This window comes from Ovis aries, chromosome 6 (assembly GCF_016772045.2).
Source record: "Ovis aries strain OAR_USU_Benz2616 breed Rambouillet chromosome 6, ARS-UI_Ramb_v3.0, whole genome shotgun sequence".
Lineage (NCBI taxonomy): Eukaryota > Metazoa > Chordata > Mammalia > Artiodactyla > Bovidae > Ovis > Ovis aries.
Window position 1 is genome coordinate 11,393,313 of NC_056059.1, and position 18,844 is coordinate 11,412,156.

Genomic DNA, 18,844 nt, shown 5'->3' on the forward strand with positions numbered 1-18,844 from the left:
ATACTCTCCCAATTCGTCGCACCCTCTCCTTCACCTTCTGTGGCCACAAGTGTGTGCTCTATGTCTGCACTGCCATTGTTGCCCTGCAAATAGGTTCATCAGTATCATCTTTCCAGAGTCCATATATATGCATTAATACACGATATTTTTCTCTTTCTGACTTACTTCACTCTGTATACTAGGCTCTAGGTTTACCTACCCCATCAGAACTGACTCAAATGCATTGCTTTTTATGGCTGAGTAATATTCCATTGTGTATATGTTCCGCAACTTCTTTATCCATTCATCTGCCAATGGACATCTAGGCTGCTTCCGTGTCCTAGCTATTGCAAATAGTGCTGCAATGAACACTGGGGTACGTCTGTCTTTTTCAATTATGGTTTCAATTAAGGTATAAGCCTAGTAGAGCGATTGGTGTGTCATATGGTAGCGTTATTCCTAGTTTTTTTAAGGAATTTCCATACTGTTCTCCAAAGCGGCTATATCAATTTACATTCCCACCAACCCATTTTCTGGTGTTGTCTTTTAATAAACTGAGGAGCTTGTGTGTGTGTGTGTATGTGTATGTATATGTGTATGTTGGCAGAACCAAGAATACTTGAATATTCCTAAATAACCAGTTAGCATATAAAATACAATACCATGAATTTAGGGTATAAAAACTAGCCAGGAAGTGCTAAGCAGGAAAACATTTTGACATTCCTATTGGATTTTTCTTTTGTCCATAAAATGACTAGAAATTTTTCATTACATGAGAAAATTGGAAACGATTATATTTACTATCATAGATCAGTGGTTCTCACACTTTAGCAAGTAGCAGAGCCATTTGACGAGCTTGTTGTAACAGACTTATTGGCCTGTCCACCGTTTCTGTTCCCAGAGATCTGAGATGCACATCTAACAAATTTTCAGGCGATGTTTCTACCGGTCCGAAGATCATTTTGAGAATCATTACTAGAGGGAAAAGTTTGTGATTTTACACACACACACAGATGCAGCGTGGGTTTCTTTTGCTGCTAAGCTGCACAGGTATCTCCATGTCCCTGTACCATGAGCTCAACACTCAGCCAACAATAAGGAAACTCTTTGTTCTGACACTGTTCTCATCCTTAAACAAATGAGAAAAGTTTCATACATCATACAACTGGTTCTGTGTGAGGCTTTAAGTTCCAATAGGTATTTGCTTTCTTTAAAAAAACTGACGTTTGATTCATGATCTAAAATGCTTCATTAGGGCTTTTATTAGCTCTCATTCACTGGGATTTTAATTAGCAGAATACCACAGTCAATGTGGAGGAAATGCAGGTCAAGTTTTCATCTCCTGCCACAAAGGGACAAAATCACACGTGGGGGAAGAGAGCTTTTCAATACACCATCACCTACAGAATCTTAAAGTTTCAGAAATGTACTAGGTTCACAAAAGATCATGGGATTTTTTTTTCTCCTACTTATTAATAATATCCTTTCTTTAATATCACTAGTTTAAATTGTAAACATTATCTACATTAACATTATCAAGAGTCAAAAGATAAATCCCTATGTGATATTTTTAACATGTTTTCAAATAAAAAATGCCTGACTAAATGTAACCAAAAACAAATTTAAAATAACTCTGGATATTTCCCTATTTAACTCCTTGGAAGTCCTGAAGAATGAGCAAATAACACATTTCCCAACTGTAGTCTCATAAAATACTAGTGAAGTCAGAAAGAGAAGTTTGTTATGGAGTATCAGACAAAACTGCAAAGTTGTATTAGTCCCCAGAAGAGGAAGATTTTCGTAAATTCTACAGAAAGACAGAATGCATTCTCTGAGACTCCCTTGTTAACAAGTGAAAATGTAGTTTTGTGGCTTCTTAGCATCTAGGATTAGACCTGATGTTCAACAGAATGAAGCAAAGCCAGAGAAGGCTTTTGTATATCACTGCCATTGTTAACAGTCTTGAAAACATAATATAAATATGCTTAACATTGGTACTTAATACATTTGTTATGAAATGATGCCAAATATGTTTTTTAAATATGTATTTCATATTTTACAAAATAAATCGAAGTCCCAATTTCAAAACTAAAGATAACTGAGTCCAAACCCTTTCGTTTGTAGAGAAAGGAACAAGGTTTCAGGCGGTGGTTGCCAAGCATCACTTGGCTAGTTCCTAGTTACTCATTGGCAGAGTCGGAACTAGCACTCAGGTTTCCTGGGTCCTAATTCAGTATCTCTTACCTGTACCATAAAAAGACTCTCTGAAGTTGCCACTGCCACATGTCAGATAATAGGCTTTTTTTTTTTTTAATTCTGGGGTACACAAAGCAAATCAGCAATGTTCAAAAAGCTTTTCAATGTTATACTTGATTTTTTTAAACCACTGTATATTTTGGCTCTAAGACAGAAGACATCTAACACATAATAGGCTGCTTGTGAACGAATGGTTGGATCAGTTCTTCTCTGTTACAGATGCTCATCTCACAAACCTCCTGAAATTCAATATGTCTGGTTCAAAATGTCTCTCCCCTTCCATGCCCTTGTGAGCAGAGTAGGGATATAGGAATAGGGCTGCATTTGCTTAGTATCAAAATGGCAAGCTGTGTGATCTTTACTGGTAAAAATACTGATGAGAAAGCATAAAGCATCTGGGCTTATACAGAGGCTGGGCAACTGCTACACAGGATGATTTGACTAAAATGACCAGATCCTCCTCTAGAAATGGGCAGACTCCACCGCCCTCCCCTCTCCGCACACACCTCTATCCGCATCCTTACCTGACAACGTGTAAGCCGATCACTGGGATCACTCTTCTGAGCTCACCACAAAGACAGGGACATCATCTTCACAAAGGAAGACGATGTAATCGGACAGAAGGAGAGTGGGACAGCAAAAAGAAGCTGCAGGACAGCCAGAGGGCCTTGTTTCTGCATGGCTTTCATCATTTAGAGATTGAACAAAAAGTACGTTCTACTCTCAGGCATATGCTCAGTGAAAGTGAAAGTCACTCAGTGTCCAACTCTTTGCAACCACAATCCATGGAATTCTCCAGGCCAGAACACTGGAGTGGGTAGCCTTCCCCTTCACCAGGGGATCTTCCCAACCAGGGATCGTACCCAGGTCTCCCGCATTGCAGGTAGATTCTTTACCAGCTGAGCCACAAAGGAAGCCTAAATGCTCAGATAAAGTCTAACTGATCAAAGCAAAAGTACTTCTTAAAGCTCACATGAATTATTTAAAACTGGGAAATGACAGAGTCAGGCATCGGTTCTTACTAACAGTCTTAGTTAACCTGTCAATTTCCTTTTTTGTTGTTGCTGAGGAGATTTCTCAAGATCTAGTCTCATTGTATTGCTACTCCTATTTCCCTGCCCATAATGACATGGAAGAGTTACACTTTGAACCAGAAAACTTTGGTTAGAGGGAAAAGAACTCATGCTGTGCTTCTGGTCAGTTGATATAAAAGGTCTTATCAGGGGGTCAGGGAGAGAGGAAACAATTTGATTGCTTCAAGTCACAGCTTCCTAACATGTGTAATCATTTTCTCCAACTACTGTTTCTTGACATCAGACATGTCTGACTCGGTCGTGTCTGACTCTTTGTGACCCATGGACCGTAGCCCATCAGGCTCCTCTATCTATGAGATTTCCCAGGAAAGAAGACTGGAATAGGTTGCCATTTCCACCTCCAGAGGATCCTCCCAACCCAAGGATCGAACCTGGGTCTCCTACATTGCAGGCCGATTCTTTACACTCTGAGCCACCCGGGAAGTCCATATTCAAATATAAATACAAATTAAAAACTAAATACACTTAATTATCTGTGTCATTATTTCCTCCTATTAGTCTTTCCTTAAATTAGCTGTGAATGTACTTCCATGCATTAGAAGCCCTGGGTAAATTTTAAAAGAAAAATCTACCAAACCATTACATATTTTATAATAAAGAGTTCAAAGACCTATAATATGATCTTTCCACAGACCAAACCTTTTTTTTTTTTTTTTTTGCGGTCATAACTAAATGTTACAGCAGTCTATACAGGATGATTCATTTACAAAGAAAGAGAATGTTTCTAGTTTCAATGATATGGTTTAAAAAAAAAAAAAACAAACAGGAAAAAAGTATCAATATACATACAGCATTTTAGGGAATTTACCTCCCTTCCTGCTCTGAGTCACAGAAGGTATCATTCAACCATGTTTAAATATCTTATCTCTGATTAGTGTATTTGTCCAAGGCCTTATAGGGAAACCCAGAGTGAAAGTCCACCCTCTAACTGCACATACTCTTTTCAGAGGGAGAATTAACATAACCAAGTGATCAACTATCACAGCCAAATACAGAAATGAAAGGCAAAGGGAAGTAATGGAAACTGGGACACAGCAGTCTGAGTTGGGACTTGAGTATCGAGACCATGAAGGATGACAGTTTGCAAGCCCAGAGGGAAAAAAGCAGAACCCAGAGCCATTCAGGTGGGGGATATCCTGAAGCAAACGCCTAGAGAGACAAAGGGAACCCAGAGAACGGAACTGTGTGGGGGACAGGAGGAAGCAGACAAGGGGGATCAGAGGGGAGCCCGATAACAGGGAGCTCTGAGAGCCAGCATTCCCAGGTGAAAACGAAGGGCCAGGAGCCCAGGTCCAAACATTACGCCTGTCCTGGTGATCTCAGAGCGCTGTGTCTCCATGGTTCGGAAGATGTGCCGACCCACTGGACCAGCTGCCCCACACGGCACAGTGGTAACGAAACTGCCTGCAATGCCAGAGACCCAGGTTCCATCCCTGGATAAGGATCCCACAGAGAAGGGAATGGCAATCCACTCCAGTATTCTTGCCTGGAAAATTCCACGGACAGATGAGCCTGGTGGGCTACAGTCCATGGGGTCGCAAAGAGTCGGACACGACTGTGTGACTAACACTACTGGACAGGCAAGAATGAGTATGAAATGATAGAAGGTCCGAGTAAGCAATGTGCAAGGTACGAAAAAGCTGTATCAATGTGAGATTTTACTACTGCTCAAAGGAACTGAGTATCTGCAACACATAGGTAGTGTCCGAGATGGTAGCTACATTTAGCCACCAAAGTTCCTAGTAAACCTCAGCCCTGACTGAGCCAGTAGTGTTTCCTCTTCTGAACGTGGAGGATCACAGGCACTGGTTTTTATTAAACTCAAGCCCAGATCAATGCTATGGTTTCCTGCCACGGTGCTCCAGGTTCACACAAAGCCCACATAGGCCGCTGAGGCACTCATTCTCTTCTGCCTTTTTTTTTTTTCCTTCTCCCCCAATATAATCTCCTTTCCCACTCTCCATCTTGCTCTAATTCCCTGTTTCTTAGCTACTTCTCCTTCCAGATTCTCTTCTGATCACTTTAGTTCCATTAAGGTATTAATATATTCTCACAAATGCCACTGAAGTATTTTCTAAACCAGGAAAAAACAGTCAGTGATTAGCATTAATATTCCTTAAAATAGCTTCACCCTTGACTTTATGCACAATTTTGCTGCCACCCCCAGCTCCCCCCCACCCCTTTCTAAATAGACAGGCAAACCTGTCTGACTAGTTTTCTTCTAAGTCCAGCTCTCCCAACTGGATGACAGTACAAATGAACCACAGGGACAGCAGCACAAATGCAAAGGCTATGTAAAGCACATGGCCTTCAGAAGCAGACACAGCTAGGGCTCTGCGCCATCCACCCAGTCTCAGGGCAGCTGTCTCAATGCAGGAAGACAACATCACTGAAGGGCTCACTCTATTGCTAGTTAAAAAAAAAAAAAAATTCCTGTCTATGCATTCTCTTCTGAACAAGGGATATTACAATGTGGTTACCACTGAGAATCAGATTAAGCCTTTATCTGACAAGTTTAAGATGGTGGATATGACTGTATTATTTACAGTGTGGTACAGAGGTATCCTTGCGGTTTGTTGCTGTTGTGTGTGTTCGCTTAAGTCCATTAGGAAAGTACGAGTTTGCAAAACAGATTAATCAGAATGAGATTTTTTTAGAGAGAGGGATGTACTTTGAGATTGTTTGGTGTGTGTGTGTGTGTTAGTCGCTCAGTTGTGTCCGACTCTTTGCGACCCCACAGACTGTAACCTACCAGTATGTCTCTCTCCATGGGATTTTCACAGGAAGACATCCTGGAGTGGATTGTATTTTCCTGTTTCAGGGGATCTTCCCAACCGAGGGATCGAACCCATAAATCCTGCATCTCCCTCACTGGCAGGCAGATTCTTTACCACTGAACCATCAGGGAATCTGAGATTGTTTTAAATGGGTACATTTTAAACATGATATGCTTTAAAATCATTGTCCATATTTTTCTGGACTGTCAACTATTTCAAACATATGGAAAGGTATAAAATTAATGTAAAAAAATCTGTATACCCATCATCTATATTTTAAGAGTTTAAATTCTACCTTACTTTCAAGTGTTTTGAAACTTAAATTCTACAAATATGATTCAATTTATAAAAACTAAATTTTATATAACTTTTCAGGAACATATTATAAAAATCAAGGCATGTCTCCACACTTGATTCTATTGTTTAAATTTTTTTTTAACCCATGAGAACATTTTGTTTAAGCTAAAACATCTCACGTGGAGTAAAATCAGCCCCATGGTTATCATTAAAGCAAGTTATGGCCAATATACAGCTAAAAAAATATAACTTGGTGTCTCGAAAACGTTTCAAGTATTAAATTTCTTTAAAATCTAACTGAAAAGTGTGAAGCAATTTTACACGTATGTCTGTATTCATAATATTCTCAAATGAGGCAAATATTTACCAAAGCAGTTACAATATAAATTTATTTAGTGAAAGGGAATACCTCTAGGTGCATTTCTGTTATTTCAATCAAGTCAAGGGAAATAATACCTCCAATATAGTGATTGTTTCCATTATTAAAAATTCAGACAAACAGAAGAGCATTATTAGCAAAACACACAGAATCTGTGAAACGTTCCTAACTACATGTTCTTTCCACCTAATCCAAATGTTTTACTGCTTATAGCCAGAGACTCAGAACTGACCCGGCTGTCCTATACACCCTTGCCATTCACAAACCCAGAAGTTCCATTTCCATCTGGGCTCTGAACCCTAAATGCTGACCTCATGTCTAAGTCAGTTTCAACGTGGCATTGGCCATCTCTGTAAGGGAGTCCTGAACGGGACAGTATAGAGTCCAAAGCCGAGTTTGTGAACATACAATATGGAACTTTCAGGAGTCTTTGAGAATCACCTGCATAGGCGCTATGGTTTGCAAGGGTGGGACCATACTCTGAGAGGGAGTTAGCGCAACAGACCAAAACTCAACTCCAAGACACAGAGGTCCCGATGACAAAGATGTAGGTAAAGAATCTCAGGAAAAGAAGGTCATCACAGGTTAAAAACTACACACATAATGGACTTCAGTTCATCTTAAAATACTGAACATTCAATTTCATTTTACTCAAAAAACATTTATTGGGTGTCCCAAAAACTATGTACCATTCTTCATGCTATATAAACAAATGATAAGGAATAAATATTGATAAGACTTCTTAATTTGAACTAAAAAAAATAATAATTAATTAATTAACCACCAATATGCCTAACAACCACTTGGTAAACAGTATACACTATGTTATTGTTAATTGGCTCCAAAATCAGCTCATGTATGTAAATTTTTTTTTTTTTTTCAAAATATCCACTAAATACATGGCAAGAAAATCCATATACATATTAATATAGAAACCTAATTTCAGATGTTTCTAATATAGAGCACTATTTCATCCAAATAGAGAAAATCCTAAAGAAAAAAGGAGATATTTTAAAATATTACTATGGTCAGCTCAATTTTTCAAGAAATCTACACATCAGCCCCTCCTCTACTACACAGGTTAATACCTGCTTTCCACAATGTTGATTTTTAAGACACCATTTGACATGCAAGTGCCATCTGAATCAAACATTAAATTATATTTTGTTACTTTACTATCACCTATCTTTTTTGTTTGTTTTTGTTTCCAGAGTCTCTTAAAATGAATAATCTTTGGCCTTAGTGGATTACCTGAGAAATTAGAACTCACTTAAATTCACTTAAATATCAAGAAACTTTAAATAAAACGTTAGAAATGTTTATGATTTGATTACCAGAGGCTTTTAAAAAGCAGCAAAGTTGCTATGGACCCTCCAGGCTGGTGAGAACATGGCCTTCCCTGAGGACGCTAACTCCTCTCCAGAGCTCCTGACCCAACCCCACCCACACCCTTTCAGGAACAGGTTCCAAAGTTCTCTCTTCTCCCTTCAAAAGTTTCTCTCTTTTTTTTTTTTTTTACTTTATTATTGCCCCTGTTGTACTGGCTTCTTCCCCAAAGGTTATAAATATAATAAAGTTTCCACCTTAAAGTGAAAGAGTATTCACTCAGCCCTGCCTGACTCTTTGTGAGCTCCTCTGTCCCTGGGATTCTCCAGGCAAGAATACTGGACTGCGTTGCCATGCTCTTCTCCAGGAGATCTCCCAACCCAGGAACTGAACCCTGATTTCCGGCATTGCAGGCAGATTCTTTACCATCTGAGCCACCAGGGAAGCCCCTTTTAATAGATCTTTTAATCAACCTCCCTAAACCCTGAAAAGGAGTGCTGCTAAAAGCAGTAGTATCTCCAGACCACTCAATCACCAAATCCAAGTTCTGCTTCCATAAAGGGCTTCCCTGCTGGCTCGGACGGTAAACAACCTGCCTGCAATGCGGGAGACCTGGGTTCGATTCCCAGGTCGGGAAGATTCCCTGGAGAAGGGAATACCGGCAGCCCACTCCAGTATTCTTGCCTGGAAAATTTCATGGACAAAGGAACCTGGTGGGCCACAGTCCATGGGATCACAAAGAGTCCAACATGACTGAGCTTTCCATAAAATCAGCTATTGAACACTTATTGAACACAAACCAGTAACCTTCCAGTCACTGAGCTTGATTTACCTCATTTGATCCTCACAGTAGCCCTGGGAAGTCACACTTTGATCCTCATTACGTAAATGAGGAAAGGGAACTAAGCTCTGAATTCAAGGTCACAGACATAGACAGGGGCAGAACCAGAACTGTCTAATACCGCCCCCCCTCTATCTTAGTACTCAGCTTCTCATATCTTGAAATTCTTCTTTCCTTCAGTTGCTAAAAACAACTCTCCCTTAATTTTCCTCCCAACTTGCATTTTACCTTCTCTTTCTTTGCTGCTGCTGCTGCTAAGTCGCCTCAGTCGTGTCCGACGCTGTGTGACCCCACAGACGGCAGCCCACCAGGCTCCCCCGTCCCTGGGATTCTCCAGGCAAGAACACTGGAATGGGTTGCCATTTCCTTCTCCAATGCATGAAAGTGAAAACTGAAAGTGAAGTCACTGAGTCGTGTGCAACTCTCAGCGACCCCATGGACTGCAGCCCACTAGGCTCCTCCGTCCATGGGATTTCCAGGCAAGAGTAGTGGAGTGGGGTGCCATTGCCTTCTATAAGCACGTCTTATTCTACATTTCCAAAACTGAACTCTACCATCCTTGGTCTTCGAACCTGCTTCTCCTTTAAAGTCCCTATCCTGTCCTCCCATACCACCCACCATCTAACCAGTCATCTAATCCAAGAGATTCTACCACCTTAACATCTGTGTGACCAAACCCTTTTCTTCATCTCAGTGCCACCATATTGGTATAAGGTCCTCAACTTCTCTTAACAAGATCACTTCAATACTTTCTGACTTGTTATCCCTGTCTCCCACCTCAGATCAATCCTGCTAGACAGCTGTGACAGCTGTCTTCTCATCACTCTTTAGTTTAAAACAACATTGAAGAGAAAATGGTCTATGCATCTTAGGATGACAAACAGTCCTCCATGATCTTGCCCTTAACTGGTTACCTTCTGATTGCCTTGTCTGGTTGACCTCTGCTGTTACCTTCCCTATGAAGCCTCTCTAGTGTTCTGTCCCCATGTAGAACTGGCCACGTCCAAATGCCTATTTAGGGCGCCCTGAGTATCCCTATCACAGCACTCTCAGAACATACAGCACTATAGTAAAACTATATTGAAACTAACTTGTTTTCTGTCCATCTAATCCTCTTAAATCCAGAGTCCTCCCACAGTCTTTATGTCTGCATATCCCCAGTGTACAAGACCACGGTGCCCAATGCATAGTATGTATTTAATAAGCATTTATTGAAAGTAATAAGTATTTATTGAAAAAAAGAAGGATGTTTGTAAAATGCTTTAGATTAGGAAGATATGATTACCACTGTTTTCAAGACTAACTAAAACAACTTTATTCAAATTCATCTGATTATGTAGCCCCTCCATACATGGGTATGCAAAACAGTATTGAAATGATTCACCTAGCTTCAAGTATGGGAACCAGGATTATCAAATCACACTATTCATGGCTTTCAGAGAAGAGACATAATTGTCAACATTGTGAACAGTTAGTCAACTTCAGTGGCAGGAAGTAAGATGTAAAATATCATCATACATGTATCCTTACACAAAGATAACCTGGGGCTACCATCAGAAAAGTAAACTCTTTCATTACAGGGTTGCTTAGATTTCTCAGAAAAGCAAAGATCTTCCAGAAGACTGAATGTCTGAAATTAAGACACCCTTCTAAAGATCTCATATACAAATTTTCTATTAAAAAAAAAAAAAACCCACTTAAAAAAAACACTTATATAGAAGCTACCTGTCTAGGAACCTCAGCAACTGAGCTCACTATATAGCCCAGAAACAAAAGATGAGGACAGCATGTATCTGTCACAAATGACACAGGCTTTATACGAGAGCAATAGCCCACATCATCTCGGAAGCCAAAAAAAGACAACAGATACAGCAGCAGGGCCCGCTTACAGTCTGACAGCAGTAGAAAGTGATAGCTGATAACAGAAAGAGGGCACAGAAAAACCACAAATTAAAAAAAAAGAGAGAGAGAGAGGAAGAGAATAGTACTTATGTCTCCATTCTAGTATTTCAACTGGGCAGGCTGAGACCATTTACCATAAACAAAAACAGCTCTATACACCTCAAGAAACAGCACTATTCAATTCTTTATGAATTCATGTTCATAAAGACAATCTAACAAAAAAATTTAGCTTACATCCTGGGGACCAACTAAGAGGGGAACATTTAGACACTGCTTGTTTTAATAGCTAAATTTTTAAAGTTTCAGTAATGAATGGTGTGAGTGGTCAGCTATTTAGAAAATGTGCTTATGTAAATAAGCAACAACCCAGATGGTATCAAATAAATGCAGTTTCATTACATATTGCAAAAACAATCCAAAGTGTCTCATTCTCAATGTACTTTGGAAACTTAATGTGAATTAAACAGCATCAAGTCAATATTATCTGATAAACAGGTACATAATAACCCTGAAAAGGAGTCGAAGAATTGAGAGTGTGGTTATTTTGTTCCTTGGCCATCAATATTTACATAGTAATTAAGCTGATGGTTATTTATAAGATACCATGAAACGTTTTAAGTAATTTAAATCAAATGTGAACTATCAAACTCTTTACATACAAAAAAAGACTTTGCAAAAGACAAATTCTGTTATAAGTATTTTTATTTACTGAGTTGGTTTACTTATTCTAATATGTGCACCAGGCATTAACACCATAAGCATAAAGCTCTGGAAAGTTTAGACATAAGAGTTTGATCTCTATAGTAGTATTATCTATAGTAGTATCATCAAGAGAAAGTCACAAGTACAGTTTTTACTCAATTACACCCAAGCTACTAACATACTATCAGGCTATTATTAAATGTCAGGGCATTATGCTTCATTGTAGTTTTTAAACACTCCTACAGCAGTAAATCACAAAACATAGCAACACAAATAATACTCCAGTGTTTTTTTCTGGAATTATCTAGAATAGTTGAACAGAGACATTCCAAAACCAAACCTCAAACTGCCTGGAGATAAGTTTCTACAGGAGAAAACTAGTCCACTGTTTCTCTGAGACAGAAGAAAACACAGACTGATTTATGATCGGATTCAATGAATGCAAAGTGCGGATTCCCTCACCATACAATATTGATGTGCGTGACTCTACAATTAATTTAAAAATCTCCAGGGAATAAAATACGATTACTTCTAATACTATTAAATACCATTTAAAAAGCACTTTCCCTCCTTTCTTCAAGTGTTTGTTTGTTTGTTTCCTGAGAATAAGTGGAAATAAAGCACACCAATTACACCAATTCTGAGTGGAGACGTTTTTCTTTGAACACGAAATTATCAGATATAGAAACAACAGCACTCTTGGCAGCTAGCCAGACTACCACATCTTCATGTCATTAATCTTGAAAAACTCATTATACTAGATGACAGCCTGAGGGAAACGGAAGGTTTAGAGTAGCGTTTTTTCTACCTTTTCTGGATAGAAGCCACCTGAAATAAAAGGCTGCCTCTATCACTAACACTGATTCATAATAGAGGTGACTCTTGGGTCATGCCTAGTTGAAAATAAAAATGCTACCCACTCCTCACTCTTGTGATACGCCCTCTTCCCCTTGAGGATGACTAGTTAACACAACCCAGCCGACTGAGTTAGTCTGCCGACTTTCAGAAGTTCTCTCACTTTCTTCCCTCCTCGCCCCCAGAGTTGCTTTAAGGTGATGGGAACCAGCGGTACAGGTACAGAGGTGGTCCTTTCTTAAGGAAGTGCTGCAGAGTGGCACATTCCGGTCCTCAACTTCATAAACCCTCAATTAAAGCAGTGAATTTACACATACAGACTGAATAAACCCCTCGCCACCCGTGACCGTCCTTCTGCCGGGTCGCACGGCTAAATCTTGCGCCCCCCTACGCGGTTTGCCCGGTACAACTCCGAACCGCATATCCCAGGCCCCCTCACCGCTCCTCCGGTCCATGGAAGGCGCCCTACTTCCTGCAGCGCGTCCTTTCTCTCGACTCCTCTCTCACCCGCACAGGCTTCCCTAGAGCAAGGGCACGCCATATGGGCCCCGCATCCGCGCGTAGACCCTGCCACTACTGTGCATTCCCCAGGGTCGCACAGGCTTGCGGGCACTGAAAGGTCCCTGTGTCGGTGTCCCCAGCCACGCCCTATCCCCAACGCACCCAGGTCTAGTTCCCCCTCAAGGAGAGGACGAAGTGGAGGAGAGTTGGAGAGTTTTTCCGAAGAAGCACCTCCTGGGGCCCCCATCCCTGACAGCGGGCTATGGCCTTGGGGTTCCGCGGTGCCCATCCCTCCAGGGTCAAGTGCAAAGTCCTTGGCCAGATCCGCGCCGCGTTATGCCCTCTCAGTCTGCACGCGCGAAGCGAGAGGACCCTCACTCGAGAGCCATATGGGAGGGAAGGGCGCACAGGCGTGACTGGGGCAGCTTGGAAAGATCTCCTTCACACCCCTCCGCCTCAGCTCACCGTCTTCCTTCCCACCCACCCCCAACCCTTAACTCCCTCAGCCCAACCGCAACTGCACTTTCGGATCCCTAACCCCCACCCCGGGATCGCAGTCATTCGCCCAGCACTCACCTCCGGCATCAAACAGCGCCCCTCTCCTCTTGCCTACCCGCCCCCCTTCCGCCCGCTCGAACCGCGTGGTCCCTCCGCTTACCTCGGCTCTTGGCTGCTGCGCGTGAGTTTGAGTGTGTCTCCGCCGCGTAATTGTATCCGGGGACAGAAGGGACCCGTGTTTGGGTCCCTGGATCAGGTGTCGCCGCCTTCGGTGGCTTGGGGTCGTGAGGGAGGCTGCAGAGTTAGCGTGTTAGCTTAGGACGGACTTTCTGGACTCGGAATTGATGGCAAAGCTTTAACCGTGCCCTCCCTCGGGTCCGCAGCGCGCCTGCTCCTCCGCGGCTCCCCGCAGGCGGCCGGGCCCCCCCAGCAGCCGCGCCCCGCCCCGCGCGCCGCGAGCCGAGCTGGAGTGCGCCCCTCACCTCCCGCGCCTGGCTCCGCAGGGCACGACGCGGGCCGCCACGCGCTCAGCCTCGCATTACACGCCGGGGGCTGCGAGCGCCTCCTGCTCGCGCGGCGGGGGCATGGATGGCGACGCGCCTTCGTGCCGCGCGCTCGCGGGCTGAGCGAAGCGCAGAGTCCTAGGACCGGGATGCTCGCGGGCGGGCGGCGGGCGGCGGGCGGGCTGGGGCGCGCGAGCCTTCGGGTGCTGCAGCTGGGAACCCTGGGACTGGCACGTGGCCCCGCCCCGTCCCCCCGCGAGGCGTGCCCTGTGCCCTCGTTGCCACCTCCCAGCTGGTCCCCGTGCCCGCCTTTTTCCGTCACACCAGCGCCGCTCGAATCTGCGTGGTGTGGTGGGAGCGCGCCTGCCCTAACTTCCCAGCCTGCTAGTCTGCCTCCTTCTTTCCGAACCCACGAAAAAGTTGAACTTGGGCTAGGAGGTGAAGGAGATAAGTGAAGGGAAGGCGGGGGGGGGGGGTGCGGGGGAGGTGCTTAGGTGATCAGCCACCTGCCTTGTAAGTCAGAAAGGGTTTAGAAAAGGCGAGTTGGGAATCTTGGAGGAAGGAAATGGGGTTGCTGGGCTCAGGAACATCCCTCCTCACAGACTCGTGCTGAAAAGAGCCATTTATGCTTTGCTTGGTTTAGTCTGTGGCGACTTTATCCTGACTGATCTGTGTTTGCCAGCAGCAGAGCTTCGCCAAGTTGGCGTCCAGGCAAGAAAGCCAGGAAGCAGCTTTGCATACCCAGGCCTGCTGTGGTACCTCACCTTCCCTCCCCTCTCCCCCAGTCAGAGGCCAAGTACCTTTAAGAGTCTGATCTTAGAGTGCTGTCCTCCCGGGAACCAGGAAAGTCTAACAGTTGTTCGCTTTTCCTCTGAGCATGATTGGCTATGTATTCAATGTGTATATATATGACATAGCTTTCAGAAAAGCTAAAAATCATGTGAGGTGTAAGCTGCAGAAGCTAAGATGCCGCCGCTGTACATCCGTTATACGTTTAAACACCAAACAGGGGAATTTAAAAAAAAATGCCAAGTCAAGCCGTTCTTTGCTTGCTCCAAACAATTTCAGAGATAGGCTGGGATTTTGTGCCCTTAGAAAAGAAAACGGAGACTATGTTTTATTGTGCATAGTATTACTTAACATTAAAAGGAGGGGGCGGGGGGAACTAACATGCATTGCTATTAGCATTTTATTTATGTTTCTATGTTTAAGTACCAGAGTCCAAAGTTCACTGATAGACTTCCAAATGCGGATTTTAAAAAAGAATGTGTTTACCTTCTTTGCAGATTAGAAATTTGGAATATTGTGAAAACATAGGGGATATTTTCTCAGTCTTTGTACCTAACCAAAGGAGATCACTGACCTCTATAATCATTTTCCATTTAATTTCATTAGAAAAACCTAAAATGTAAACCACGGATAACAATCTGACATAAGAGAATTTAAGCATTTACTTTAAAAGATCCCCTCTCTCAACTGTCAAGCTTCAAGTAATCGTTCAAGCAGTTGCAAGCTACTTTTTGGATAATGCATTTGTAAATTCTTGGTTAAAAAAAGTACTAGAAATTAAGCAAAAATACTCAATTTTATGAAAGATTTTTAAAAATTTGTGTCACAATCCTTTACTTAATAAAGTCATTTAAACTGACCGTCAAGTAATATTTTTGTCAGATTTTTGGAAAGAAAATGTGTTGCTCCAGTATGTGGGGATATATCCATGTTTATTGTCTCTTTGTTTTATCTATTGCCTACAACACTCTTTATATAATGATTATTTTCTCACATCTCTGCACACAAAAGACATCCCATAACTTAAAATATGTTAAGTCAGTCATTGTATACATACTTGAATTGCATTTTTGGAGCTTGAAATTATTCAAAAAAATCGGTGAGTCTCTTTCTCTCCTTTTTAAGGATCTACCAGCATTTAACACTTAATATTATTGACTGAATGGCTGGATAAAGTAAATGATGAAAGCATTTGCTACTTCTCTTGAAGAATGAATGGATATTTCTCATATTTAATCCATTTTCCAAGTTCCCATCCAGATTCACATGAAATTCTGTTCATTAGCTTTAGTTTATAGAATGTTGACTAGCTCATCTGTAGTAAGGAAGTTCCAGCCACCCTGAAGTATGTTATTAAAATTCCCCCATTATTTCAGTAGACAAAGTGTATCAGTATACTCAGTTGTTAATTTTTTTTTAATGTTCATGATTCTTCAACTAGTTGGGTCCATATGATTTTATTGGGAGATTATAAAAAAATAACTTATGAAGGACACTCGCTTAGCCTGGTGATCATTAACCATGAACTATGGAATTTTAATCAGTTATGAATGGCACAGTTTTATATCATTTGTCTTTGTAATGTAGATGATATAATATAGACTATAAAAGAATGGGAATAAGTTTAATCATGGGGAGAAATGTGATGGCTGTACATTCCAACATTCCCTTGCTGATTGTCCCAAATATCTGAATATATCACAGTGGGGTATCATATGAGTGAAAATATCACTGACTTTGCAAATTAGATGTTTGAGCTCTGCTGAGTTCCTAAGAAATGTGACCATCTATTTTAGAGCTCTGAGGAATTCAGAGCATCTGAAGGTACATAAAAACTCTTTAGGCTTAATTTGATCCTGCACTCCATAATATTAATAATAATAATGATTATTATGGTTTCTACTTGAGTTTCTAAAGTGTAATTTCAGGCACAATGCTCAGTTAACAAGACTGATCTCATGTAATCCTCATAAGAATCCTGGAGGTAGATAATATCAGTTTCCCTGTGGAAGGTAGAGTAGTAGAACGTTGGGGAGTCAAACATGCAAGCTCACAGAGGGAAACTGACAAAACTGGGAACTGAATTCTGAATCAAAGATCATGCCCTGAGTGACTATGTCTACTCAGACTATCTCATAGTGCAGTTTTAAGACATGGTCGGAGAAAACGTTGAAGAACATAAAGGCAGCCTGGCCATTTGGGGAAATCTCGGAATTCAAGAAACACATAGACCCAGTCTGTCTTGCTGCATCTCTTTCACCCCAAAACAGCTGCTAATAGGCAATCACACTGCAAACATACCTAGCAAGGAGAGAGGCTTGATTTTCTGTGGATCCACTTTAAAACTGTGGCCATTATTTTGTTTAATTCCTGTTTCCTATGGACTCTGACTTGCTGTAAAAACACTAAACCTGAAGGCAAACAGAATGAAGATCATGCAGAGTCCATGTGATTAAAACAGGCACACTAGCACATCTGCACCTCCTCCTTTTGGCTCTTTCCTATGTCCTTTCTCATCATCTATTTTCTTGCAAACATCTGCTTCCTGCTTTCAGGTTTAACTATATGCTCTACTTAGTGTCATATCCCATTTTTAACATATGCACATTTTTTCATTCTTTATAAGCTTAATACATGCAATTTTCATCTTAATTCTGTTTTATTATGCATTATAGGCAATGGCACCCCACTCCAGTACTCTTGCCTGGAAAGTCCCATGGACGGAGGAGCCTGGTAGGCTGCAGTCCATGGGGTCGCTAAGAGTCGGACACGACTGAGCGACTTCACTTTCACTTTTCACTTTCATGCATTGGAGAAGGAAATGACAACCCACTCCAGTATTCTTGCCTGGAGAATCCCAGAGACGGGGGAGCCTGGTGGGCTGCCGTCTATGGGGTCGCACAGAGTCGGATACAACTAAAGCGACTTAGCAGCAGCAGCAGCAGCAGCAGCAGCAGGCTTCTTTAAAAAATGCTGATCTGTGGGTCAAATTGTAACAAAGAATGATTGGAAGAAGAAAGAGAAATTTCTAGAACTTTGAAAGTGATGGGGAACTTCTCATAAAAAAATATATCTTTAAATTGTCTTAAGGAATATCTGATATAAGGGCAAGTCAAAAAAAAAAAAAGCTGATACTTTTAGTAATTTTGGTTACATGATAGACATCATCAGAGAAGGCAATGGCAACCCGAGAATCCCAAGGACGGGGGAACCTGGTGGGCTGCCATCTGTGGGGTTGCACAGAGTCAGTAACTTATTCTGTATGTCCTTATTTATTGTTTATTTTATGTCTTTTTAAAGCAATATTTATTTTCATGATTAGAAAATGCCTTCAATAAAACTTTGCTTTCTCATCTATGTTTATTGGTTGTTTCAGTCATTCAGTTGTATCTGACTCTTTTGTGATCCCATGAACTCTGTCCATAAGGATTCCCCAGGCGAGAATACTGGAGTGGGTTGCCATTTCCTTCTCCAGGGGATCCTCCTGACTCAGGGAGAGAACCCACAGCTCCTGCATTGGCAGGTGGGTTCTTTCCTACTGAGCCACCAGGGAAGCCCCCTCTAATCTATACCAGTCAGTTAAAATCTTTTAAAAATAATTTCTAACACTTCATGATGATAAACTCCGTTCAAAGTTAGTTGCGGAAAATGTATGGAGACAGAATATCTCTTTTAAGGCGTTTGGCCTTTCAGAACTGGGAGGTTTGCTATTCTGTATTCCTATGCTGCTGCTACTGAAGTCACTTCAGTCGTGTCCAACTCTGTGCGACCCTATAGAAGGCAGCCCACCAGCCTCCACCGTCCCTGGGATTCTCTAGGCAAGAACGCTGGAGTGGGTTGCCATTTCCTTCTCCAATGCATGAAAGTGAAAAGTGAAAGTGAAGTCGCTCAGTCGTGTCCTATGGAGCCCTGTATTGAGTCTCTGTCCGTTACACCAACAAAGATTTAAGAGAGAGAATCAGGTGGTGCTACATGACAGTAAAGCTAAGCCCGTGCCACAACAGCTTCCTTCCCCATTCATCTTGCAGGCATTAATTTTTACAGCCATTCTGAATATGTCTAAAATATATCCCCCTGGTACCTTGGTCTGTGAGCTTCCCAAAGTAAACATTAATTTATCTGCCTAGTCAACTTGCATTTATTGA

General features: G+C 41.8%; 1 protein-coding gene across 2 annotated transcripts in view; it reads right to left on the reverse strand.

The window, feature by feature from the left end:
• Positions 1–13,631, reverse strand: part of UGT8 (UDP glycosyltransferase 8) — a 104,925-nt gene extending 91,294 nt beyond the window's left edge. Inside the window, exon 1 of one of the 2 annotated variants that reach the window (XM_004009596.6) lies at positions 13,568–13,631. Coding sequence is in view for 1 of the 2 variants with exons in the window: in XM_060417523.1 (XP_060273506.1) it covers positions 12,848–12,863 (16 nt within the window). In the remaining variant the exon portion in view is untranslated. Of the gene's footprint in view, positions 1–12,847 lie in introns of both variants that reach the window. The other variant, XM_060417523.1, reaches the window with a different exon arrangement.
• Between the last annotated feature and the right edge of the window lie 5,213 nt (positions 13,632–18,844).